This window comes from Labrus mixtus, chromosome 23 (assembly GCF_963584025.1).
Source record: "Labrus mixtus chromosome 23, fLabMix1.1, whole genome shotgun sequence".
Lineage (NCBI taxonomy): Eukaryota > Metazoa > Chordata > Actinopteri > Labriformes > Labridae > Labrus > Labrus mixtus.
Window position 1 is genome coordinate 11,671,802 of NC_083634.1, and position 27,338 is coordinate 11,699,139.

General features: G+C 40.8%; 1 protein-coding gene across 1 annotated transcript in view; it reads right to left on the reverse strand.

Moving 5' to 3' along the window:
* The window catches only part of LOC132958274 (adhesion G protein-coupled receptor L3-like), a 220,426-nt gene that overhangs the window by 87,852 nt on the left and 105,236 nt on the right, over positions 1 to 27,338 (reverse strand). Inside the window, exons 5-6 of the mRNA XM_061031001.1 lie at positions 15,364 to 15,473; positions 1,552 to 1,566 (exon numbers count right to left, since the gene is read on the reverse strand). Of these exons, the coding sequence (XP_060886984.1) occupies positions 1,552 to 1,566; positions 15,364 to 15,473 (125 nt within the window). The remainder of the gene's footprint in view (positions 1 to 1,551; positions 1,567 to 15,363; positions 15,474 to 27,338) is intronic.

The window sequence follows — 27,338 nt, forward strand, 5'->3', positions numbered from 1 at the left end:
GCTTATTGGACAAGCTATTGATCACCCTCGACTTTAATTTTATTCAGCTATAAAGCAAAGATGGGGAAATCTGCACTTATTACAGGGGATAAAAAACATCCCAGGGTTACAGGATTACACTGGAGAGCAGTCTCTAATGACCTAGCTGTGATGATTATCGTATATGTGGCAATGTCAGAAGCGCTGTCAATCTGTGGTACTGATGATGAACACTGATTGAAGGTAGGAGTCCAGCCTGATGTTTTTGACAGCCTGTTCTTACTCCACTTCACACAAAAATTCAGCAGCTTAGTCAGTGGCCTAATCCTTCAAAAGTAGATCCTTGAGGTTGATCTCTAGCTTCACTTCTGGACACTGTATGTCAACATTGTTGTTTTTTTAAATGTGACCATAAAGTGTGGTAAAGTAGCATGAAGAGTTGGGGCGTATTCTTGGAATTGGAATCAGGGTATAGCTGGATCAATAAATCAAGGGACAAAGACACATATTAGTTGTGTTTTAGTAATGTATGGACGGAAGGCTGGTTATGCTAGATATGAATTGTATCTATATTTTAATTAAGGTTTATTGGTAGCATTATGTACTTAAGGTTAGTACTTAGTTCAACCCAAATCCAACCCAACCCCATATTTTAAAATTAGTTGTACATAATTAAACTACAAGTGTTTCACAAAATGTTATAAATCATTATAATTGTTGCATATTCAAAAGTCCTAAAATGTTGATTATTTGTCAGCCAACTGACTTGCAACACGAGGTATCAGAATGGTGTCATAGGCTGCTAATACTGATTCATGGTGGGATGACTGCAAAATCTTTTCCAATATCTCCCCCCTCTGTTCTTCTTTTTTTCCAACCTATACATGTACCAACCAACTAGGGACTACAGATGGGAAAAAGCCTATGGCTGCAATTTGGCATATTTACATGTACATTTACATTAATTGTGCACTCTCCACATTTTAATTTAAAAAAAATTACAATTGCAATTTTGATGGATGAAGTGATCATTCTGCTATTGCAAAGAGCCGGACATTAGGATATTAAATCAAGAATCGTAAGGGTCCAACACATGTTCCATTTTTGAAAATATAAGAAGGTCTTTCCATTTTATGATGGCTAACTTGCCTGTTTTATCTTTATAGAATAACTGGATGCTGCAATGATTGATTGTTTCTTGACTGTGGAGCTCTACATGTGTCATACTGAAACAAGAGAGATACCTACTCTTCATATTTCAAAGCTTTGGGTCACAGACCAACTGCTAAATTGGAATATTTTGGAGTAAGAAGGGCTGGTTTTTCCAAGCTGCAGCGTAACCTAATCAAAGAGAGATTTGGCTCGTTATGTATATTTCTAACACCGTCTCTCCAAGCAATTTAATTTTCCCCATGAATGACATGTTTAACCTCACCGATGAACCAGACAATGCGCATGAATCTACAAAATGCCATGAAACCTGCTGTAGCAAACCCGTCACCAAACAAATGCAAGCATTTACTTAAATGATAATGCAGATGAAAATAAAAGAAGTTATTGTCATTTAGTTACCTTTTTGTTCCACTTCTATTTTTAGGCATGAAAGGAAGAGAAAAGAAGAAATAAAGAAACAGATTATTGATGTGTTATAACTGGGAAAAGACTTGTAGTTCATACCAGTAACATAATCATTCAAAAAGAACATGGGGTTAGTGGGTAGACACACAGAACATTCAATCACAAGCTTTCAAGGAGGAGAATTAAGTACACATGTGATCCTGTAGGATAAAAAGACAGATTAATCAGGTCTTAAGTTGTACAAAATGTGAGTTGTCATTTTTTGCAGATGACTGAGTGATGAGAATATGTAAAAAAAACAAACATTTTCACAGCAGTGAAATCACCTCAAGCCTTGAGTTTAAAAAAAAAAAGCACCTCTGCATAGCAATGCAGTCGACTTCAACGGATAATTTGTCATGGATGACTTAGACAGACTGACACATTTAATGCCCTAGCTTTATGTGAGGACACTGTTGCTAAGCTACACATCCATCATATACTGTATAAAACAATACAGGCTATATTTAAGGTTTAAAACAAATTACATCTATAGGGCACATTTTCAACATTCTTGGTATAAATTAGCAAAAACCTTTGCATATCCACTTCACAAGACAGGTGCGTAGGAGAGCAATGTATCCATCAAAAACTTAAAGACAAACTCCTGCACACTGTCTAACTTTGCTTGCAAGTTAGACAGTGTGCTCCTAAGGAAGTATGTACGTGTTAGTTGCGAAATGCGACGCTCTGCAACCAGCTAGCTGCTAGCTTTGTTCCTATGCTTTTTCATTGGGGAGCTAGCACTGAGTGGCTTTGGTAGCACGTTTTTAGGTATGTGAAAAACATGTTTGTGCAGCTGCTGGAATGAAATGTACTAAATCAGTAAGACTGAAGCAAAAAAAAGTATTGCTTCAGTGACCAAACCAAAAGAATTTGATAAAGACACTAAAGTGCTATCTAGAGATGAGGGGAACTGAGCAGAAGAGGTGCATTTTCACAAACAGTTATCCATTTCTACACTTGTTTATTTTATCTTTTGTCAATGTTTAATATATCAATGTGTAACTTTAATACAAAAAGATCTTGTGCAGCCTCTGGAACTATAATTTATTATCTATCACAAATGAAAACCTGCGGGTGTATTGGAAGTGAAAGACCTGCCTTGACTCCGCAGCTCAACAGCTACACTGAAATGCTGTGAACATTCTTCTGCGGCTATTACATCTTAACTCCCTCCACACTATATGTATTGCTTCCTCTTGTGGACAAGCTTTCAGTCAGTCATGCCATTTTGCCGGTCCTGTCCCTTCCCCTCCAGTAATCCCGGTTCTAATAAGAGAGGATTAACCTCTCTTACCAGGGCTTACAAGAGTCCTCTCCTCCAAATGGAGAGTGCAACAGACTGAGGTATGGAGGTCAGCAGGCAGGGGCGGGTGGGGTAAAGTTTGAAAGATGGGAAAGTTATTAGAGGAGAACAATATTAATGCAGAGCGGTGAGCCAATGACAAAACAGCGAGCGAGAGGGAGCTGTGTCAGACGAGGGAAAGGGCAAAAAAAAGAGAGAAAAATAATGGGGAGGGGAGCAGCTTTCAACAAGTCGTCTGTGTTTGTCAGATCATAAAATTGTACAGTGGTAGAGCGCAGGACCTCATCAACAAGCGAACACTCCAGCTGTCATTGAAACGCGATAAGTCCATACAGAGTCCGGGCAACAATAGCTGCAGGCTACATCTGAATCATCATTACTGGCGACTCAAATTTGCCAATAACTCGGAACTGCACATGGACCCCATAGATCAAATCAAAGTAAATAGCCCAACATCCCCGATCGAAGCCTCTTCACCTCCCATGAGCAGCGGCCACACAACAGGGACCACAGGGCGGCCAGCGTTTCTGATTGAGCGATCGCTAACAGTGGCGAGGGGAGAGGAGGGTAATGATCTATAGAAAAAGGCATTAGCGATGGGGATGTGAGAAGTGGTATACAAAGCAATCGCCCAGGGGACATGGTGTGAGGAAGAAGGGAGGAAAGGATTCGGATGAAATCCCTGACAAGGAAATACACTATACTCCCCGGGCTACTGAACAGTGTGTGGCCTCGTCGCTTGACCTGAGAATGCCTCTGAAGGCAACAAGGTCACCCGTCAGATCACTCAAACGTGTACATGTCATGTCCACTTGTGTTTTCCTACAAAGCCGGTATGCTCCGAGATATACCTCAGATGCAACCGTTGGAAGGCTTGACGTTTTTGCATTGCACATACAAGCAAGGAGAGTGGAGAAAAAAAAAGCAAAGTGAGACAGAGAATTGATTCATTTGAAAAGCCTCTTTACTCCACCCTACCACCCCCATTGTGACCTTAATACGATTTTGGTCACGGCCGTCATTGAGTCACTAAAAAGCACTTAGCTCTCTCATCCTCTCAACCAATCCCTCTCTCTTTCATCTCCTTGTCTTTCTCTCTGACGCCCGAGAAGACTGAACGTATCAAAAATATGAAGCTGTGCATATTACTTTTGAGCACATCATTCATATCCTCTGTCAAAACCCCACTTATACCAAGAACAAAAAAAAAAAACATTTAATGGGTTATTCACAATTCCCTCAGTATGCCACCTTCTATTACACATTATCAGTTTTCGTAATGACCGAGCATAAACAGCTTTTTATACCAAAAAAAAAAAAGCACAATTACTGGAGATCCTCGACTGGATTGTTCAGTGATGTTAATGGTAATTCTGCCATTGTACAATCTACTGTGCTTCAGTGAAATCTACTTTTAATCACTGCAAAGAGCTAATTACTTGAATAAGAGGTAATTAGCAATTGAGTGACAAACTTTTTAATAGCAGATATGGGATTGAGAAAATACATGACTGCTGTGATGGGGCTTGTTGGGTAACTACCACAGTTGAAGTTCAAGGCGGTGTCTCTCGACATTTCAGCAACTCGTGGGGTATGTGTGGCTTTTCCTTTGCTTGAAACTTAAATATATTACTCTCAATTGTTTTGGATGGATGAAGTGATTTAGGAAAATTGCTCATAATTCTGCTTTCGCAACAGGCAGTGCACTTGGACATGTCTCCGAAGATGTTGAAGGCTCTGGCACATTTTCCAGAGGAATGACTTGACCAGCTGTAATCACCCGTCTTTGGATGCCAAAGCAAATCAGAGGGAGGAAAAGCTATCATTGGCAAGGAGAAATCCAAACCCCCAGGTATTTTCTGATATCTAGGATAGATTTGCAATTCACTTCTTTACCAGCAGCCAGCTTTGGAAGAAGCCCAGTGGAAGCAGTCTTAATCTTCTGGCTACTGAGAAGCTTTCTGGAGTTGCCTTGCACTAAGACAACAAACAACAACATTTACTTTTCAAATAAAAGAAGAAGAATTCCTGTTTAAAATGCACTTGTTAACTTGTGTAAACTGTCAATAATTGGACAGATGCAATCACATCTAAGCGTGTTTGTTACTCTTAGGCATAACTGGCCAGAAAGAGCGAGAATGGATGGATTAAACAGCAGCAGTACAGCTGAGGATAAAAGTTTAAGAAGGACAACAGTATGGAGAAAAAAAAAAGGTTATACAAGAATATAAGTACTGGGAGGAATGCTTTTGAAATCTCCATTCAAACCATCTCACACTCTGTGCTATAGTTGCAGGGAGAATTTAACCAACAATTGAAGAAGTCTTGCAAACCCAATGAAGGGATTTTAGCGACAAGTTTGTCAAGTAAATCAGACACTGATGGTTCTCTATTGTAGCTCTTTGTACAAGTTTTATTATTCTACAACAAGACATTTTGGCTGGGATACTTTGATGCAATATATTTCAAAGGAGGCACTTTAAAAAAATCAATGTCTTTCATTCTCCTCCCTCTGAAGACTTTTAAGGATAACAATATGCCTACAAACATCTCGGCATCTGTTTACATTTCATGACACTATATTTTCTAAAATGTTCTATCCTTAAAAGGTCAGTTTGATTTTATGACAATTATGGAAACAGCCAATCACACAGAGGTTCTTCCAAGGCAGTAAATTAAGCGGATGCATAGCTTGGCCAGGTCGGTTCAGATTTCTGGAAACAGGGTTTTTTGTTTTTTTTTCGGGGGTAAAACAATAACTCAGTGAACCGTGTGCATTCAGCTTGTAACAGTTTGGCTGCTGTGTGGCTCACGCTGCCAAACACACGCAGCTGGAAAAGGCAAAGTGGCTGATTGTGCAGCCCGCCTAATTGGTCAAGCTGCCACACCAAATTTGATTTCATTTGACGACTACATGCATGATGTTTTCATGGTTCTAAAATCACGATTTGAATAAGAAAGTGCATGAAGTGTTGTGCTTTTGTTGCACATAATTCAGAATTGTATGTGAAGCAGTCAATGGCTAAGCACACTGCTGTTGAGTCATAGCATACTCTGTAAAATTCAATTACAATGCCCCTGCATAATGACATTATTATAATCCATATTGTATTTGTTCATAGAGTATAATATAATTTCTAATATAATTCACACCTGATAAGACACTCTGCATACTCATTGTACTCTCCTCCCTTGCTTGAAACACACGCTGAGCAGCTAACAATGAGGACCTTTAGCGACTGTTAGCGCCGACCCCGTCGTGTGAGCGGCAGCTGTATGGATTTTCATTTGAATAATTAACGCTTCCCAATTTCACACTAATGGTTGAGAGGTATCAGAATGGTATCATTAGCGGCTAATAGAGATTCATGGTGGGATGACTGCAATATTTTTTGAAACATCTCCCCCCCTTCTCTCCTCCTTTATTTCCCCCCCCCCCCCTCCCCCCCTTATTCTCTCTCTTTCAACCGGGCGACTTGCAAACCCCTTAACTCCATCCCATCAGCTTTTTAATTAATGACGCAAATTACGAGGCTTTGAATAGCATGTGCCTAAGGATGGGGGAGGACACACAGGCTTCCATCTCTCTTTCTCTGCGTTCTCTCTTCTTCTTCTTCCTATCGTTTCCCTCACTTGGTGCTCATGAGTCTCTCATACCATCATTACAGGTCTCATTCCCCCCCCCCCCACCCCCACCCCTTTTTTTTGTTTTATCTTTCAACCACTTGTCTGCTCTCTTTGTGCTCCTTCCTCGTGCTTATTCAATCTCGGTCTCTATCATTCTCTCCCTACCCTCCTGCTGGGAAGCTGCTATGCTATCTTATAACCTTGACAATGCAGGATGCTGTGTTCCGTGTGTGTGTGTGTGTGTGTGTGTGTGTGTGTGTGTGTGTGTGTGTGTGTGTGTGTGTGTGTGTGCGCTTGTTCTTCTGAGTGTGTGTTTGTTTGTCTCTCTTTGAGGGACAGGTGCAAGGACTTGGCGCCCGTCCAACCCGCTACCCACGTGGGAGAACAACCAACAGAGGGAGGAAAGACAAGTGCTGCTAGGAAAAACAAAATTAAATACTTCTTTTTTTTTTTTTTTTTTTAGTGGCAACTGGAGCAGAAATAACCTAATTGCACCTCTTAAAATATGTCTTGATTTCGAAAAAGACCTTGAGATTATGGCGAACAGAGGGATGGGGTGGGGTGGGGGGGGGGGGGGGGGGGGAGGAGAGAAAGGAAAAAAAAGAGGCCGTTTAGTCCGGCTGTAGCTGAGCACCAGTGAATGAAGAAAGAATAAACGAGGAAATGGAGAAGGAATCTTTTACTGGTGGGATGATCATTAAAAGGAGAGACCCCCTGAAGAGACCAATCTCTAATTAGTGCTCTTTCCTCAACTTCTAGCTCCCCAACAAGTCTTCAGCCGTGTGTCGGCGTCTGACTGTGAACATGTGTGTGGTGGAGGAACTGGGATTAAAGAGCGTGTGTTGCATAAAAGGAAGTGTTTATGAAGATTAAAAGAAGCTTGTTCCGCAGCATTTAATCGTATACGTTAGAATGCATTTATTTGAATCTAGCCATGAGACAGTTTGTGATATAATTTATGTCTATTATCGAGTAAAACAGCAGTAGGCACAGAATAAGAACCTGATAGATTACAACAGTTTATTCAGCCATTAGTAGGGGGAAACAGTTTGCACATGTAAAGATTCACCCCTCTCACACCATCATTTATTCACAATGGTAATAATCACCGTCTCCCGGTGCAATTATCTCACCTCTCCACTGAGGACATAATATCTTTTTTTTTTTTCCTTTCATTAGGTTCATTGTAAATCCAGACTCTACTACCACACTTTAATGATGTAAAGTTAATAGTAAGACCAGCTAGTTATTTATAACGGTTATTTATAACGGGCTGTTTTTATCTTGTATCATATCATTATCAAGTAAGAGCCAATAAAAAGGTGTTTGTAAAAGTTTGATTTGACCAGTATAACCACAACATGATCACATCCTTTGATCTTTTCAAGTGTACATTTGTCTATCATCATGATTGACACAATTGCATGTCAAAATCTTGATTATCACTTGAGAATCAGTATCAAATCAAACATTTCATTTTAAACCGTCCTTACTTGGAGCAGTGGCACCACTAGCTCCAGCCCCAGCTTTTAAACAGCAATAACCATAATTAGCTTTCCGGCTAACGGCTCATTTGATTAAACTGGCATCTCTTTCGGCACCTTCGCTTATTTAATGATCTCCAAAACAAAAAAACCCACTGCTAAGATTAGTTTGCAATCTCGAAAGCCAAAACATAAAAAATAATAACACAGGTTTTGCATTCTTTTTTTTTTTTTACCTCCAAATGATGATAACTAATAGTGATTTTAGTTTGACTTCAATATTTATGGTGTAAATCCAGAGCTTTCTGCAAAGCCTGTTTTGAAAACAAAGTGTTATGACAAGATCGATCTCTGCACACTGAGGCCGTGACACCAGTGTAAATCTGGTACGAGATCTGACAGAAAGTCATAGTCATCGGGCTTTCTGTGCGGGTTAGGGAGTGGTCAGCTGTCACTGAGCGATGCGATGCCATTACAGGCCTCCTTCACACACGGGAAGACGAGGAGGAGGTCGCTCAGGTTGGGGAGAAGGAGAGGAAGAAAACGCTGTCTGAACAAGAAGGCTAATGGTCACCGGCATTTCAGCAGGGAGCGCAGAGGGCGTGGCCGTGTGATGTATTTGCTGTCACGGTGTTGACTCCCACACTAGACTTGACGAACGTGGATTTGAGAGCTCAAGGGCGAGGAGCCACTGGAACTGCATACAATCTGCTTAGCAGATTTACTGATAGCATCAAGTAGAGTGATCTACTCTTTGAGAAGCTTAAAAGTTGCAACAAGATTATCCAGGGGCTAAGAGAAGTGCCTGGGTGCTTAGGATCTAGACTGATCATGAAAATGGTTTAATTAGAAATGTATAAATGGTGACCATGTTCCACTGACATCAGGACAGTACTCTAGGGTAGGAAGCTGAAATAAGTCTATATCAAAACTTGACAACAAATCTTGATTGTTAACCACTTTTAAAAATGGGAGGTAACTTTAAAGAGACAATGGATAGCAAACACCCTGAAGGACATCTAGCCATATAACAAGTTCAACAACATATATGGCAACTCTTCCACTGCTGTTAATCAACAGCTGACTAGCATTGAATCCCTTGATGGTTTGAAATGATGTAATAGGAAGGGCATTGAATCCTAGCAAATGGAAATGTTCGGTAGCAAATGGTCATTTTCCTTTGAAAGTTGTTGAATTCTAGTGATGGGTGCAAATTGATTATGTATGAAATTTGTCAAAATGCTTTAATTCTGGGATTCTAGTCCTATAGTCATGTTACCTAGTTATTGTGGTGATAGCTAGGAATTGGTTCAATGCAGGGAGTGTTAGCTGTTTTTTAATGATAGCTAATGAGTTTACATAAAAATATTGCCCTGATGGCCCTTCATATTTTCCCAATAAAATGTATTTTAAAAACGTTAATGGTTTGTGAGATTCTTGTCACCGCAAACACGGCGGCAAAACATCATGACGGCATTCGAGCTGACCGGCCAAAGCATGACGCCGGAGGAAATGGCCCCAGTGTTTTGTTAATGACCCACAATCCTTTGACGCGGGCAAACATTTAAACAGTTAAGAGACCCCGGCGTGACACATGACCAATGGCAGGGTCCATATCACAGCCATGAAGTCCCGCCCGTGGTCACGCAGGTGGTGTTTACCGTCAGCGTGACCACTGCATAATGGGCCCTGTAACGACATTACGTTCTGCCCATGCTGCACTGTTAGCAATAGCCCTGTGTACACCATCGATTTCATGGCCTCACCTGCCAACACAGAAGGACACAGACTGGTAGCAGGTGCTGGGTAAAACATGCCAAAACAATCAACTTCATTATTCATTGAGGGCCCCCCTGAACTTGTTTGGTGTGTTATTATTAGCAAAATGAATTAAAAACCAATTAGGATTAGTTGGAAGTAAAAGAACTTGACAAATTACATGGTGAGTTTCTATGAGGTAGGAGCTCAGGATTATACTGTGCTACGCTCAAATCGCAGAATTGATTGCATGATTATATGTCCTGGCTTAGCTTCCAAAGTGTGAGCAATATCTGACAAGGCTGAGCTGGATCCCACTGTGCAAGACAGGATTCCACATTGTCCTTATTAGCTGCAAACAGTGGGGGGAACCAGTGGCTTATGTATAGCATCAGACTGCCAGCAGGTTTTCTTCCTTTGTTCTGCGGCTCTCTCCTCGTCTCGGCCTTCTTTCAGTCTCTCACTTTCTCTTCACCTCATCTTGCATTTACATACTGAGGTGTCAATTTTGAAAAGTGAACTGAACAAAAGCCTTTCCCTAAAAAGGATGTGTAATTATTCCCGTCCCAAAAAAAGCGTTGGGGGGGGGGGGGGGGGTTTGACCGATCGCCTGGACAAAATTAGCAAATTTGCCATGGAAACTCCACAGAAAGATATCCATCCATCTAATTAGTGGAGGGAGAGGGTTTGAATACAAGCAAGCTTGCAGACCAACAACAGAAACGTCAAAACACATTGCGGTAACCCAGGTTTGCTTTCTTTTTTTTTGACAACTTTGAGAATGTAAAGGGCCACCGAGGGGGTGTTAGCGCTTCATTCCTGCCAAGGAAACAAACACTTGGTTGGCGTTGGAGGGAGACACAGTTGTGTTGACCTCTTATGAGCTCAACCTTTGGGAGGGAGCGAAAGAAGTTGCAACGAGAGAAAGGGGGAGGTTTCAATACGGCACGGAGAGAATAGACATAGGTTCTCTCTGCTGAACCCATGAAAATTCAAGGTAAGAGGGCGGGGCAGAGGCAGATGTCAGCCATCGGAGCTCTGTCATGTTTATGAGTCATCATAAAGGGTCAGCACATCGCTTCTGCCTGAGGGTCGCTTTACTAATCTGGAGAGTGCATTGGGGAGCATGCACATGCTGCAGCAGTACAAAGACGAAAGGGTGCTGGGGAAGATGAAATATGAGTGTACTCTGATGTTCACATGACTCCATCTTTTCAGTGTCCATTGTTTTAGCTTGCTATCAGTGATATTTTCCCTCCCCTGTTGTTCAATTTTATGCTATTTCCCTGCAGCTAATATCAGATAATTATCCAGGCGGCAGCTCAAATGAAAACACGATGGATCGCCCCATGCTGTGACACTGCCACACAGCTCACACACACACACACACACATAGTTGTAAATGTTGTAATGTCTTTTTCTCCTTATTACAACTGATGGAGCGGATCAAATTGCAAATTAATAAAATCAACATTGTGTCTGCGGCCATGTGTCCATCGATTTAGCACACTCCTCTGATGTTATTAACAGCGGATCTGATCGTCCAATCTCGCAGGCTTATGAAGATACCGAGAGGAGAGCTGTAATTTATCCTTAAAAGAAGGGGGGGGAAAAAAAAGAAAAGAGGAGCTCCTAAAGCGGAATACAGATTAAAAGCTGTCAAGGAAGGTGGTGGTGAAAAGGAGGAGGGGCGGCTGGATTTGTGAAGTTGGGGAGCAAATGAAGGGATATAGGGGGTAAAAGGCAGTGAGAGCACTTAAGGGACAAAATGTTAGTGAAAGTGAGGGAGGACTTGGAAGAAAAGGACTATTAGGACTGAGGGCTTAGAGCTTGTCTGTGGAATACAGAGTCAGACCTCGACAACTGAAGGAGAGTCCAAGTCATGGGTGGCTGCTTCTCTTATTAGACACTCAAATCCTTCAGTCCGTCTCAGGAACTTGGAAAGAAGACTTGTGTTGAAAGCCCATCCAGAATTGAGCTGCTGTTTCTCCCATCATACACTTTCCTTCATGTTTCTACCAATATATGTGTCTTTTAAAGCATTTCTTAAGAGATTTCAACGTAAAAAATCAATTTATTTAGTGCTTCAAGTCACAAAAAACACATCAAACTGTTGCAGAAGTGGCTCATTCCTGCTAAAAGGATCTGATTGCTTTGTTTAGGAGAGAGTCCACTGGGCCGTCACAGATGAATTGCATTCACACCCTGCAATAAAATGTGTCTCAAGTGACCGTTTTACACTTTGCCTCAAGCTCAATATACAAATAAACGCCTACATGACTTCTGCAATGTTTATGCTATGCCAGCAGAATTCTTTATCCTTCGATGGCTCTGGGCACCATCTACACTTACTCCAGACAAGGTGCCCCCGATTTTCCTCCCTGGTGCAAACCTAATAGGCAGCCCCCATGTCACAGGAACAAAGCTGCCAGAAGCAGTTTTCCTAACAATTCAGCAGACTGTTTTGAGTTGGCTTTTGTTGAGGAAGTTGAGTATATAATTAAAAAGGAAGGGGAAGTGGGCAGAAAACTGAATGGGAAAGCTGTGGGTCCCAGGGTCTCAAAGAATTTCCAGTGGACAGGATAGTTATTAAATTCAGTCACAAAGATTGGGGAAGGTTGGCAAAAACCAACCCTCTGCACTGGACAGGAGCTTTTTTGTGATTGCCCTCAATCTTTTGGTGTTGGAAGCCTTTTGGTTTTGGTCTGCAGCCAAAGCATTGTTGTCTGATTGTGTCCAATGGGGCTTTGGTTGAGTTAATGAAAACAGTCCAAATGTGGACGGGACACAGCCAGAAACAATCAGCTATCATCTCACCATGATTTAGCATCTTATATAACTATAAGTGGATCCAACAATCTGTAAGAAGAGGTCATCTCTCCATGTGAACTCCATTCTCTGGGTTGCTAATTGGACTGTCGAACAACTTTCACTCTGAAAAGGAAGTCAAAGCCGAGGTATCCTTTATCACTTGTCCAAATAACTGCTGGCTATACCAGAAGCCCTTAAAAAATTAGGCCACCCCAAGTTATATTATCCAACACCGTAACCAGGACTGAGAGAAAACAATTTCAAACAACCAGCATGTATTTTGACAAATTGTTCAAAAATTGGTATGCCATGTAGAACATTGAAGTACGACAAAATTCAAGTCCATATTGCCGTAGGCAGGTTTGCATGGTTTGGTCAAAGATTAAACAAAGCCTCTCTAGGTTCCCATGTGAGTAAATGGAAATTTGATCTGCAAAATGCTCAATGGAAAAATTTTGGAGCAAAAATGTATTTTGGCAGCTAAAGCAATGCACACTTAGTATTCGAATACAGACAGAAACTTAAAACTGGAGGATTGATTAAAGTTGGGTTTCTATTTATTGCCGTAGCTTTCGTTAAGTCAGTGTCTACATGGACATCTAGCAAAGACTCTGACATTCAGAGGCTGAGATGGCAAAATGTGCTCATAGCAGAGGGTCTGGTACAAAAGAGCCATCTGCCAGCGCTGGATCACAGGTAGAACTGGATTTTACTCTGAAACATGAAAGCTCCTTTGAGGTAAACTACTGAGGGAGCCATGTAAGGACATCAAATGTTTAAAAAAAATGATGGTTTTGATTTGAATTTGAATTAGAGTTCACTTGAACCTAGCAGCTGCAGACTAAACCGATAAATTACCAGTGATCCAAAATTTCCAGTGACACAACAGATTACAGTTTTTTGGCAGGCATAATTATGGTGACGTTGGTTTTTCCACTTCAAAGGTCATCATAAAACAATGCCTAAGGTCACATGGTGATGTCCATGGCACTTCCTCTAGCCTCACCTGAACTTCCTCTGTGAATGTGTTCATCCTGTCACCCCATGCTGGTCCTTCCATTCCCAGCCCAAATGTTTCCATTCAGGCTCTGTGCATGAGCCTGACAGCATTTTTCTACCGCTGCACTAATTAAATCCTTTTTTATTTACCCCCTTCCGAGATGCCTCACTTGCCTGAACATTAACAGACGTCCACTGAGCTGAACTGAAGCGAAAAACGAGTACATTTGGCTTTGATGAAAATTCAACCGGTCATCCTTGCTGTTATACTTACAAAGACTTGAGAATCAGACATGATTCCTCAAAGATATTAAACTGCTGTGAAACCTGATGTGAAGATGAAGACATAAATCTTAATATGAAACATATGCGGCTTTCATCATGTTGTTGACAGAATCCCTTCACAGCTGTGTTATTCTGGTCGGCAAATCTGGTCGCTTGATATTTTGCCATTTTTCTGACCCTAAAGCCACTGGACACCCGAGTCTGTATAATGTAGCGTTTATTGCAGATAATAGCAGGCCTCTGAAAAACCCCTCAAATAAGTTGAAATCCAAAACCAAAATACCTTCATTTAAGTTTCTGTAATGATGAAGTGGAACGATTTTGTGTTTAAAAATGGTCATGGTTATATTTTTCGAGAAAATCTTGCAAATAAATGTGAGAACAAATCACAGAAGCAATCACCGGGAAGTTGCTTTGCAATTTTTTTCGACCTAGATTTAGCAATGTTGAGTGGTATTTTAAGTACGGGCAATCACTGGTCGATTTTCAGCAGCTGGTGCTGAGCATGAATTACCAAGTTTAGCTTAGTAAAAAATGTAACTCTGGCTTACGCTGCAGAGGTTCTTTAAGCATAAGAATCATGGCTGTTAGAGGAAATAGGGGCACCACAGCTAACGTGTGATATAGCAAAGCATGTTGAAGCACATCATTGAGGGACTAGCTGATGTGAATATTTTTAGATGGCAGTCATTATGCGTGCTTCTCTGATTCAGAATCAGGCATTCTGTTAAGGGCTACACTATGCTGATTGTCACTTGAGCCACTGTTGTGTGTGTGGAGGCAGGGACATGTCAAACAAAATGTGATCAACCACACCTACACACTATGGACATACTGTTTTAACAGCAACATTTGGTTTTTAATTTACCAGCATGTATTTTCACTAATATTGTCATGGACGCTTGATGAGACTAATCTTTAATATTATGAATGTGTTTTTAATATCCAAAGCCATGTTTCCAGTGGCTTCAGCACTTTTATCTTCCTTTATCTTTAATAAATTACACAGCCAATATCCCAATGAAGATAACACTCGTACAAAATAAACAAGGTCAACAAGTTATTTAAATAATTGATTCCATGTAGATTGGAGAAATGAAGCATTAAATGTTTTGTCATTCATGACAAGAACTTCACAGTTTTATAAGAATAGTATCTTGTCCAGAAGCACACACTGATAGATTGTCTTTTTTTTTTTTTTTTTTTTACATGTAAACAACACTGTCAATAATATTTCCTGTACTCCAACGGGCTGTTATGTTTCACAGACCACAGGAATCATCACTCGTCTTCACTTCCCTTGCTGCCACTGCTGCGTCTTAATCTGTTCTACTAAACTGGATGACACATTTGAGATATTTTTGAGCATCTGGAACATTACGAGCATACGTGATGATTGGCTTGTTGATGAGTCACTGCTGTTCATAGGAAATGAGAATGGATAAGAGCATTAGAGAGGTGCAGTAGCGTGTGGAAGACTGAAGGAATACGTACTGTAGGGCACACATTCATATTGGACCTCCAGATATTTGTACGTTCCCGGGCAGGGGTCAGGAAACACATCTGGTCCGGCCACGACGGCACACTGGGTCCGGTTATTACATCTGAAAGAGAAGAAAAGGTCTGTCAGAGAAAACAGCAACAATAGCCTCACCAGACAATCTCCTAAATGGCCAGAGTGTACAACTGCATATTCGTCGAATAATTACTATGTGGGTAATGAAGTTTAAAGTATTACATTCTGTACAAGAGATTATGAAGAGTAAGAAGCTCCATTGGTTAAGGAAATGATTCATCCAGTCTCTTCCTTTTAATACAAAAGATTCCTTTAGATACACAGCAGAAGCAGAAAATTAAAAGAAGTTCTATACAGACCACTGGAAAGAGATTGTACTGTATATTCTAGTGAAAATAGATAATAATGTTCCTCCAAAGAACATACAATTGTATTCATTAGTTTAACTTTGTCTTATGTAAAAACACTGTTTATGAGAGAGATTCTGACATTCACCTTTCTTTGAAGGTTCACAAAGAAAGCACCGGCGTGGCTACATTCATGTCTCTATTGGGAAGTAGAGTTGGACGTCATGGCCATAGAGCCAGCCTTTAACCCATGTTACAGGTTACATTCTTATTAACACATGATGGATGGCAGCAGCGGTGGAGAGGAGGAGGGGGGAGGGGGGGGGGGGGGGGGGGGGGGCAGACACAATCAACTGAGTGCGAAATCAGCTCCAACGTGGAATGTAGGTCTTCATTAAAAAAACACAATTACGGTGCCGGTGGTGTTCTCATGTGCCATTCTGTTTTTGGCAGTCATCAATCACAGCCCCGCTTCTTATGCACCAAGAGTGACTCGCCGCACATAATGGCGACGCTTATCTCACAACATTAACTCTTGAATGTTTTGACAGGTATTGATCATGTGTTTGCAAAGTGAAAGACAGAAAGTGAAGCGGAGTATGGATTCTATTGGAGCCAAAATTACAGGACATATACAGGATCGCTGTCGATCAAATGGAAAGCCATTAAGGACTACCATGATCTTACAATTTATTAACGGTATTTATTCCCCAGCAAGGCATTCACAGTGTAAGTCTTGTGAAGGTCAACGCGGGGTCTGACACAATGATTCATACGCCACAATTAAAGGATTCTCTACACCTTAATTAACATTGATTGGCTGCCGACTAATCAATCGAACCAGTGAGGGACAAGCAAAAAGGGGCCCATCTCATTCCAAGCCGAGCCAGTAATGAGATATGGTCTGTCAAGTCTCTCCCATGTGAGCTTTATGGGTTCATGAACCCATCCCCCCCCCACCCACTGCCACTCACTCCGGTCTTCTGTCTCTTGACTGTCCCTGCAAGTGAAGAGTTAACTCCCAGGTCGTAAATGCCAGTCAAATAAATAAGGGGTCAAGCCCGTGAAACTGAGAAACAATTATAGAGGCCTAAAAACAGCCTTCTGTTCTCTACAGCCTTTACTCCTCACTACCATTTCTAGTTCATTCTATGGAGAATTGAGAGTGTGTGTGTGTGTGTGTGTGTGTGTGTGTGTATGGAGGAGGGAGGGGGCGGGGGTTTGTAATCAGCGAGTGAGAACACAAGTTAAGATTAAGTGTCACATGAAATTAGAAGTGAGGTGGAAAGAAGAGATGTAAGAAACGAGGGATTGGAGCAGCGACAAAACACACTTACATGGATGGACACGTTCACACAGTTCTTGCTCTATAACATCTTAGAAACAGACGTCGGGCTTACATGTGGATGTGTTTTGAAGTTGAGTATGTCAGTAAAGAAATAGTATGTTGTAATGTTAACACTTTCTAACAAGTAAAACATCGAGGGTGTTCAATTAACATTTTGAGTTAAATCACGTGTGTGGGAGGAGCCCCTGCTCCGCCACAGAAGAAACCCCATAGCTGTTTTTAATTTCTGCCACTTTGTGTTTTGGACTTTTTTTTTTACAATACAATTAAGATGAACGTATCAGGTAAATACTAAGTGTATTATTGTACCAGGAATAAGGTGTGTTATTTGTACTCTCTGACTTCCTGTTTATGTGTTTATAAGTGTACTGTAATGTGTAAAAAGATTAACAAGATAATAATATCTCAAGGTCCTAACAGGACATGGATATTTCTTTTTTTATTCGCTGATGTTGCACCTAGAACGTAATAAGCAAGCACCAAATCAGGATTTTTAATCATAGTTTGACTTCCTCTTAAGGGATTAAGCATCATCAAGTGTATTTAACGTTGATTGAAAAACTTAATCCCAGCCTCCACATCGATCTTGACCACATTCAAAATCTCTTCTATCACTGCACTGCAGTTTTTTTTTTGTTTTGTTTTTTTTAACTCTACACGAAAAATACCTGCTGATCAGTTTTCTGTTCGTATCTTGCAGGGTGGGGGGTGGATAAAATAAGGTTGAAGAACAATTACAATTAAATGGATCAAGTGCAAATCAATAGGCAGAGTAGGAGGGCGATCGATAGCAGGAGAAGCTGCACCGTGCCACGTGCCACAACCACTTCACAATTACTAATTAGGGGGGTAATTAGGATTTCATCAGACACTTGTCTCTGGTGTAGCCCTTTGAACTGGCGGGGGAGAGGGAAATAGATCCACATTTGAGTGATGCATTTAAATATGTATAGTGTTTACATACGCACTATAGAAGGATGGAGACAGCAGGCGGTTTGGAGCTACTGCAGGCTGAACGCTCTAATTGGCATCTTGCTGGAAACATCGTTTTCCACAACCCAAGTAAACAACAGGCTGAAATGTGTTCTTTGAAAAGCATACATTAATGGCATATCATTTCTAGATGAAAACAAAGGTCCACTGGACATATGATGACAGCACATTATAAAGGATAACATTACATTATGTCACAGGTCAGACTAAAAGACTCTAACTCAAATCTGTTTTTTTTTTGCCACCAATGGCCCATTTTTTCATCCGCATTCCTGCTTTCCTCTCTTACAGCTTATTCCTCCTGTTCCCTCGTCTGCCATTTGTTATAACTGGCAGATTAGAGCTCAGACTGCCAGCTGACGAAGGGAGATGTGGCACAAAGCGCAAGAGCCCTATGTAAGCACAAACTGTAATGACTATAATCGCCGACTGATCCCTGCTGCTGCCTCTGATGTAAGGCGGTTGAGTCCCCTCAGTTTATTGACCGCTGACTAAAGACAGCGAAAAAATGAATTAATGAATGTGCGAATAAATAAATCAATGAAAGGGAAGAAAGAAAAAGTAAATAGCGAGCATTCTAAGATAACAGCTGCTGTCAAAGCTGGACAGATGTGTCCACATTGGAGAGTAATGAAAGACAATTGGTGTGCACCACTGTTCCCTTTCAGGACTCAAAACGATTTACATCAGACAAAGCATACCACCCAAGTGGAAGTATAGAATGGTTTGCCAGCTTTTAAAAGTTCAGGATGGAAAGAAATGCGTCGCTGAATCTGCTTCCAAAACGGCAAGTGGCTTTGAGAGCTTTTCAGAGAAGCCTTATCAAAGAAGTTTGCTTGAAGTAAGTCAAATAAGAGCAGAGCTGGTTCAGCTGGCGTTCGGCATGAAGGGGGACCTCTCTCTCTCTCTCTCTCTCTCTCTCTCTCTCTCTCTCTCTCTCTCTCTCTCTCTCTCTGTGGAGTTTCTTGCACAGTTCATATGTGTTTGATGACACAGTTCCTGTCATGGAGCGCAAACTCTTCCATTTGCTTTCAGTTAAGAAGAGCAAACACAGAGGGCCCCCCCCCCCAAGAAATTCACACGCGCACGTTCGCAGAAGTTTCTCAAGTTAGGACGAGAAAAAGATGCACAAGGTGCTGTAGGGACTTGCAGTGTGTGTGTGTGTGTGTGTGTGTGTGTGTGTGCAATGACAAAGTGCATTTTGGGATTGTTTGATTCATGTGTACACTGCAGAGTGTGTGTCTGTGCCAGGCTGTGTACACACTCATAAGGGGTTTCGTATTTGTAAGACAGGGAGAAAAGTAAGGGAGGGGAGTGACGGACGGGTCAATATCCCCGTCTCTCTGTTGGGACCCATTATGCTTTAGTGATGGTCTTCGCCACCCACGGTCGACTTCATTCATTATCTTTCCCAGCTGCACGCCGCAGCATCCATCTTTTCTCATTCGGCCTGTCTCTTGGCGCCCCACACACACACACACACACACACACACACACACACACACACACACACACACACACACACACACACACACACACACATAAAAACAGCAACTTAAAACTCCAGGAAAAAAAAAAAACCCTTCAGAATATGTTAGAAAAAAGAAGGCAAAGCAATGGCCTTGAGCCTACGCATTTCTATCTTGAGAAGAATTATTTCAAAAAAAGTAACTGCTGAGTGTCGATTAGTGTAGCTCTTTTTACAGAAAGAGGAATTATCAGTGAAAGTCCCAGCAGAGGTCCATTGTTCACATGGAGACGCTTGCTAAGGAGCATATGCATCAAGTTTCCTGTTGGGAAGTTGCTATAGAATAAAGCATCATTTATATAGTCCCATTGTTGGGAGTTACTTTAAAGATAACCCAAGCTGGGGATTATCAAAGAACTCTAACAGCCATGCTAATGCTCTTTTAGTACATGCTATTGAATCCAGTGAAACTAAACTGGTTTTATTAACACATCTGCTTTAGTGCCGTGGAGCAAAACTTAACAAAGGGGTGTTTTAGAAGACATAATTATGCCAACAGATATATTTTATTCATGTTTTGCTATTCATAATGGATTGGAAAGTGGCTAAAGCTATGCGTTTCATTGTAACATCTGCTGTAGTGTCATATCTACAAGGTGTAGTTAAACCAGATAGTGTAATAGAACAAAAGGCCATTTGTGCCTATTTGTGAAATGGTAGAGAAAGGTTGTAATTGTGGTCAGTACTTGGGTTTTTTTTCAGTGGCTTCCATTGGTTGTGGTTGGATTTATTTTCGGACAAAATAAGTGGGGATGTGTGTTGTTTTTTTTAAATTCCATGTTGGTAACTTAAGTTCTATCTGTGAATCTATTGATCAAACCAAAGCCACTGAAATGAGCTGATTTCCATTCAACACATGTTGCTATTAAAGCCTATAAAAGACATTTCTACAATGGTAATGGACTCTGGTGTTAAGTCTTGTGGAGCACTTTTACCCATGTGAAAATAGCATTTACAGCCCTTTGTGTCTCCAGAGGAAGCTGCGTGAAGTCTGATAAGTAGCCTCAAGTGCTTAAGTCTACAAGTTTGAGACTAAAAAAAAAAGAAGAAAACCTGGAGGTGTGTGAAGTTAGAAAGGAGTGAGTTTACCAGACCTCTGTAGCCCGCTAATCTCTGCTTGAGGCTAGTGGCTCAACGCTACATTCCCTGCTACTAGCATAACACACCTGAATCAGGTTGCACAGTGGGTAACGTAGGCACCAGATTTTGTGAAGAGAGGAATAGATGGAAGAAAAAAAAAAAGGCAATACCCGCAATTCTGCTGCAGCAACTTTCATTCTTTTAATTCTTAACTGTGCCATACGTTCAAGAGTCTATAATCATTAACGCCTATAATCATTGTCCCTATTTAATTCCATGAGGCAGACCTGTTTATAAAGCAGCCTTAAAACCATGAAGTGCCAGTCAGATGGAAAGATTTAGCTTAATCTTCCAAGATTATATGATCATTTTGTAGTCCTGAAAACAACATAATGATATAAAGCCAGCCCCGCTGACTGCTGATTGTAATGACAACATTTGAATGCATCATTACAACAACAGACTCCCGTGATTACACGTCAAGATTTTTCGGAATAAATACGAAAACCTTCAAGAAGCATTTTTGACAGAGAACCAAACACAAATGATGTGGATTGTGTTTGTTGGTGGTTTGTGGTCATGTGGCTGTCATGCGTGGTTATCATCATCATCTCCTTGTTGTTTATACTCTTAAAGAATACCGAAAGGGAGAGCTTTTGTCTGCAATTGTGCCAATGCGCAAAACAACAAATGAGTTACTAAAATCACCAAAAATCAAAGTCAAGAAAAATCCATAAGATTTGAAAGTTAAGCAGGGATTCAACATGAAAACAGATAAAGTAGTTAATATCACAAAAGAACAACTAAAAGATAAAAGGCAATGTCAATGTCATGTAATTCTGGGATTTATATTATTGGTAAAAATGAATGGATTCATTATTTTCTGTCTTTTTGGATAGGAAATATATATTTAAAATAACATTTGTACCTGAAGTATGAAAACATCCAATACAAGCTACTAAGCAACTGTACAACAATAATCAGGGGGTTAAAAGGTAGAGGCCAACATGTTAGAGCACTATATCTTTCATTCACTTACCCTCATTTTTTTTTTCTTTCTGTCAGGATTCAAATGGACTTCCACCCTTTGGTAACAAGAAACCTTTTAAACTCCCATGATCGATAATGCTTGCAAACATATAAAAACAACGCACTTGTACACGTATCTATATGCTGTACATTATCTTAAATTGGCACTCCTGAATCCCCTCGAAAGTTTCCACTGTTATTGCAAAGCTTCAGAGCTTGTTTCCAAAATGCCAGGAGAGCCGCTCGACGTGGATTAAAAAGCCAAAGCCGAGGAAGACAGGGAATGAATGTTTACATTTATACAACGTGAAAAGTGTGGGTGGGGAGGAGTATTCAAAGTGCATCGCCCAGGGAGCTTCCTGTTCACATACAGGCATGAACATTAGCACGAGGAACATGTGCATGCACCTTAATGTTAAAAAAAGATGTTGCCAAATGTCAGGTGCATTGAAGATTAACACATTGCAGCATTACCTGCTTACTCGGTGGCATATGCATAAAAAAAATATCTAGCTCTGCAGCACTGTTTGTACAAACAGCATGGGTGACAGAACATCAACCATATTCCTTTTTTTCGCAGGATTAACTACGTGGAACTAAGCAGAAATGAAAGAAGTGCCAAGTCAGTATGGTGAAGATGGAGTGTTTATGGTCATGAGCTATATGGATGACCTTTATCAGGCTCTATTAAGTATGGAATAAGAGTTTCATTAGGGATGGTCAAACAAAGGTCGAGATTGATCATCTCTCATGAACTGCTTCCAGTGCTTACATAAATTCAGTTCTAGTTCTCAAAAAAAAAAAAAAAGAGCATCTCTGGCTTTCTTTTTTTTTTTTTTTTTTTCCAAGCCTGACAAGCATAATCCCTCTCAGCCATTCACACAGATTAGTAGCTTTCATAAGATTTTTACATCACACAGTTTCCCCCTCTATCTCTATCTCTCTCTTTCTCTCTCTCTCTCTCTCTCTCTCTAATATTGTGTTTGGAAGATAAGCCGCACTTCATCCAAATTCAGCAACAATCGGAGGGAGATACAGCGGATGAATGTGGGGAGATGATCAACTGGAATATACAGACTTCTTGGATATTTAAAAAAAAAAAAAAAAAAATCTCCACTCACGCTGAGAATTTATAGACGGAGGCTATATATGGATTCGTCTACGCTTGGAAAAAACCCAAGAGCCCAAAGTGAACACTTGATAAACACATGCCTTTTTCTGTTTTGTGCCGTGTTTGGGCGAGTGGGCACTTTCACTGAGGTGATGACTAAAATAATAACGGAGGAGAGAGGCTGGGCTTGTTTATGGCTCACGATGATGGATGAGACACATATAAACAACAGTCAAAACTTTATCCGACTCTGATTTGTTCTATTTGTACATTCCCTCGCTCACTGAAGCCCACACCAAGAAAAACCCGGCCTCTTAATGGCTTTCTCTTTTCACTCCATGTGCTTTTTATTGCCACTTACTTTAGAGGAAAAAAAATAATGTTTCCGGCATTTTCTATTTGAACACATCTGAACTTGTTGTGACTCTATGCTCAATATTAAACAACAATGTCAACTGTACAGAAACAGCTTGTAGGGCCGGGACTAATAATGTACACAGCCGTGTTCACGACAAGTTCAAGTTGTTCAGTCCTTTGGCAATCTACAGTAGAGCCTTGGATGCAGCACAGCAGTCAAACTCAGACTTTGTTTTATTTTTCTAAACAATAGCTTGTGTACTCAGGGCTTTTCAGATTTTTTTTTTAACTACACTTCTTTTTAAGTCACATAATTCAGGAGGAATTTTGAAATAAACTGCAAGACTTAATAACTAACTTGGGGTCTGAATCACAAAAACGTTGCACAGATTGTGTGGCTAACAAAACCATGCACATGAGACTAAAGGAAGTTACCCCGTGATATGAAGCACATGCAATGGTTAACTGCAACCTAAAGTCCACTGCAGGGGATAGAGTGACACTGTGTCTGGTGCTGTTTGTCCCTATTGAAATGAGTCATTTAGCATAATTAAGGGGCAAAATTTGCCGCATTGCATACTTTTGTACCTCTGCAAAAAGTGTCAGGTTCCCCAACACAAACAGCTGTCCAAGGAGAAACTCAAACTCTTCTTGAATCCAGAGATCCAGAGATTTTGTTTGTGCCTTACTTAAACGCACCGTATGTAAAATCCACCACCAGGTGGCTCTCAATCAAAACAATTTTTAAAAAAGATGATGCCGAGGCTGGTGGGGAATCATGGGAGTGATTCTCCCTGCAATTCCCCTCCCCCTGCCGAAAACGAACTCCGTGTTGACCGTGGTCAATATGAACGGGCAAAAACGACCTGAGAAAAAGAATATGTTTACCGACGATGTATCCAAGTTTAATTCAAGCACCTACAGCAACAGTACGGCAGCTTTCAGTAGCAGCTCACACTTCCTCATGCAGCGGTTTTTGACGTAACATCCGGTGTTTCCTTGGCAACGATAAGCATTTTGTGTCTGTCATGGTGGCTGCTGCAAGAAGACAAGTCCCGTTACAACTATAAAAACAATGATTTCTCTGGCTTTGATAACTGTTGGAAATATTCAAAATTTTTATTTGTCACATGCTCATACAGATGTGCAGTGAAATGTAAATATATCTGTATCTATATCTGAGGTAATGTAAGTACTCAACAAAAACAAATCTAGAACATAGGTTAAGTCAATTTTTAATTAATTAAGATATTTGAGTGTCAACATTGTCATACATACAAGTCATAAAAATGAAGAACTCAGGACTCATTCAAAAAAACAAAGGTTTAAAGTTATAGCTTTATAGTTGGAAGATAATGGGGTCGTTCTGACCAAAAATAGAAAGAGCTGAGACAAAAAAAAAAAGACTCATTCTCAGACTTTTCTGGGCTGTTAGTTTTCAGGCAACACGTGGACAAGAGGGCAGGTCCAGACAAAGGTTATCATCTCAGGGGATTCACTCCTCCTATGAGGAGCTTTGCTACTGAGGAGGATATTATTTACCTCAGGTTTGCTGCTGTTCTCGCTGAGCTGTAAACCGTGGGTTGTTTCATCGGGGCGAGTTTTCACTGACACCACTGTGGCTGACCCTGCTTTTTTTTCCCCAGCATGTTTATGCTAGCTTTGTTTTTCAGAATAAATGCACACAAATAAAAAAAATACAGCTATTTATCTTAGCCCTGTGACACGTAATCCAGCTGCAGACAGATCAAACTTGCTCAGCCAGCCTCTTTGAAATTAATCCATCTATTTCTGTGCAACAACAGGTATCAGGTGATACAATTTCTCTCTCCACCTGACAGGTCAATCCGTGATTCTGCACATGCTGTAGACATCTATCTGGCTGTGCACACCGAAATTCCATTAAAGTCTGAATCTGGCACATGCTGGAGAGTGCAGGGGGAGTTAAGACGCTTCCAAATCCAACATTAGGGGGGAAAAGAAAAATTACTGATCCAGATAAATCTGGTAAAAAGTGCTTGTAGTGCAGATAGAGTTTATACTGCGAGTGTATTGTTTGAATTACAGCATAAAAGCTTGGCCCTGTATGATAATTCATTTAGATGAGCGAGTTCAAGTTTATTCTTTCACAAGTGGTAATGTAAAACCATTCTTTTGTAGACAATAGACATTGTGTAGCGCCTGAATCCTCTTCGACCCTTTTCCAATACGCATTCACAAGTGCAGCCCATCTCCCCGTCCTGCCATGTCCTTGGATGTCAGGAGATATGCATCTTGAAAATTGCGCCGCTCAAAAAGAGAGCAAAAGAATAATGTTTTGTTTAAACGTGATAGCAATTCCAACTTCTGCCAATACAAGCTTAAATCTCTTTCACATATATCGAGCTGTGGCCCTGAAGCCAGAGTGGAATTCACTGAATCCAACACTAATGTAAACTGATATCATATATATTTCCAAACAGATCGCCAAAATAATCATCCCTCTCTTTATACAGACTTAACTAGACAAATAGCCTGCAGTTGTATGCAAATGATTTCATCACCATACATGCAGAGATGTATGATTCATCTGATTCAGCAGCTTGATGGTGGTTAATTAATACACAGCATGGAGTTCCTGTCAATAAAAGTCCCCTGACAGCTCTGGTTTAAAACAAGGCAACTACGACTGACTGGCAACTGAACATACCACTTTTGACAGATTTTAAGGTACATTATGCAGAATTCCCCATGGGGTAGCTGTATCCGACACTTATGATCCGTGAGTTACAGATCAATTGTCTTTTTCAGGCTATTTTACTGCATGACTGGAGTATTTCAAATGGAAACAAACGGTTTTAAAACTAAATGTCTCAACCTGGAAACTGATATATGACTGGATGTAATTTGCATGCATGAAGTAATTAAAAGCAGCAGGTACTAATATGGTGTCAGAAATTATTACCAAGAGAAATTGGGTGAAAAGAAAAAGTTATTTCCTCCAGCTTCAGGACAATAGTTAATTAAGACATGTTTTGAAATGTGTTGCTTAAAGAAGAATGGGCTCTGATTGGATAAGCTTCACTTCCAGATACCCACACATGGTGAAACAAACCTGCTGATCCTGATATTCAAGCCATAATCAGATTTTTTTTTTTTTGATACATGTCTCCCATTAAAAATAAGCAAATAAATAACGTGTGATTTAAGTGTCTGTCAGAAAACAAGAGGCGTCTAATCTGGGGGTATGTAAATCACGACGCCCACAGGGTCTCTCCAGGTGCCTGGAAGGAGGCAGAAGGGAGGATTGAAACGTGCAATAACTTCCCGAATCGATTTGTTTGCTGGGTGAGGCTTATTCACCGGGGCCTGCCCGTCTAATGATTTACGATTTCCAGGATGAATTTTTCTATTCTTGCCAACAAATGATGCTGCTCCCCTATCTTGCTGGTGACGCTTGATTTATCTTCCTGCAAAAGGGGCCCTTGGGGATTCGGTGCCTGTAGGCCCATTTTTAGGCTGAGGCTCATTCCAGGGAGGATGTGTAAAAAGTGAGGATTGGGTTGTATTTTTTTTTACAGGCAGAGTCGTATGAATATTAATGTGTCACAAATTGAAGAAAAACGCTAATGTGACGGGCAAGGTGTGATTGGAGATTTGCAAGACGTATGTGCATCAGTGGCTTAGTTGAGGCGGTGTATGTACGGGTGTTAGCAGGGTGCGTACAAACATGCACATGCATATACACAACCAGTATACTCTTCTCACAGCCTAAAGGAATCCATCCTGAAATATTCAAGTGACAGGCTCCATTGAAGTGCTGACCAGGCTTAGCCTTTTGGACCAATCCCGCAGAGATTCTAAGCCCATCTCAAGAGCATCTCCACAAGCGTCAGATTCTCGTGCCAGATACCCAGGGGTCCCACTGCTGTGTTGGCCTTCTGATGGACAGGCAGGGGATAAAATATATAAAAAAAAAAAAAAAAAAAAGGAGTTGCAGAAATGCCACCAGTCTGACTTTTTTTTTTCAAGGCATCGAGTCGTGTTTGTTACGCACAAAGAGCGACGTCTGCTGCTGTGTCGAGTCAAAAGGAGATGCTTTGGGGAGCTTATGTGGCTGCATGCGCCGCACAGTGACAACAAAAAGATTCTAATCCTTCCCTCGGATGCTTATTCAATCT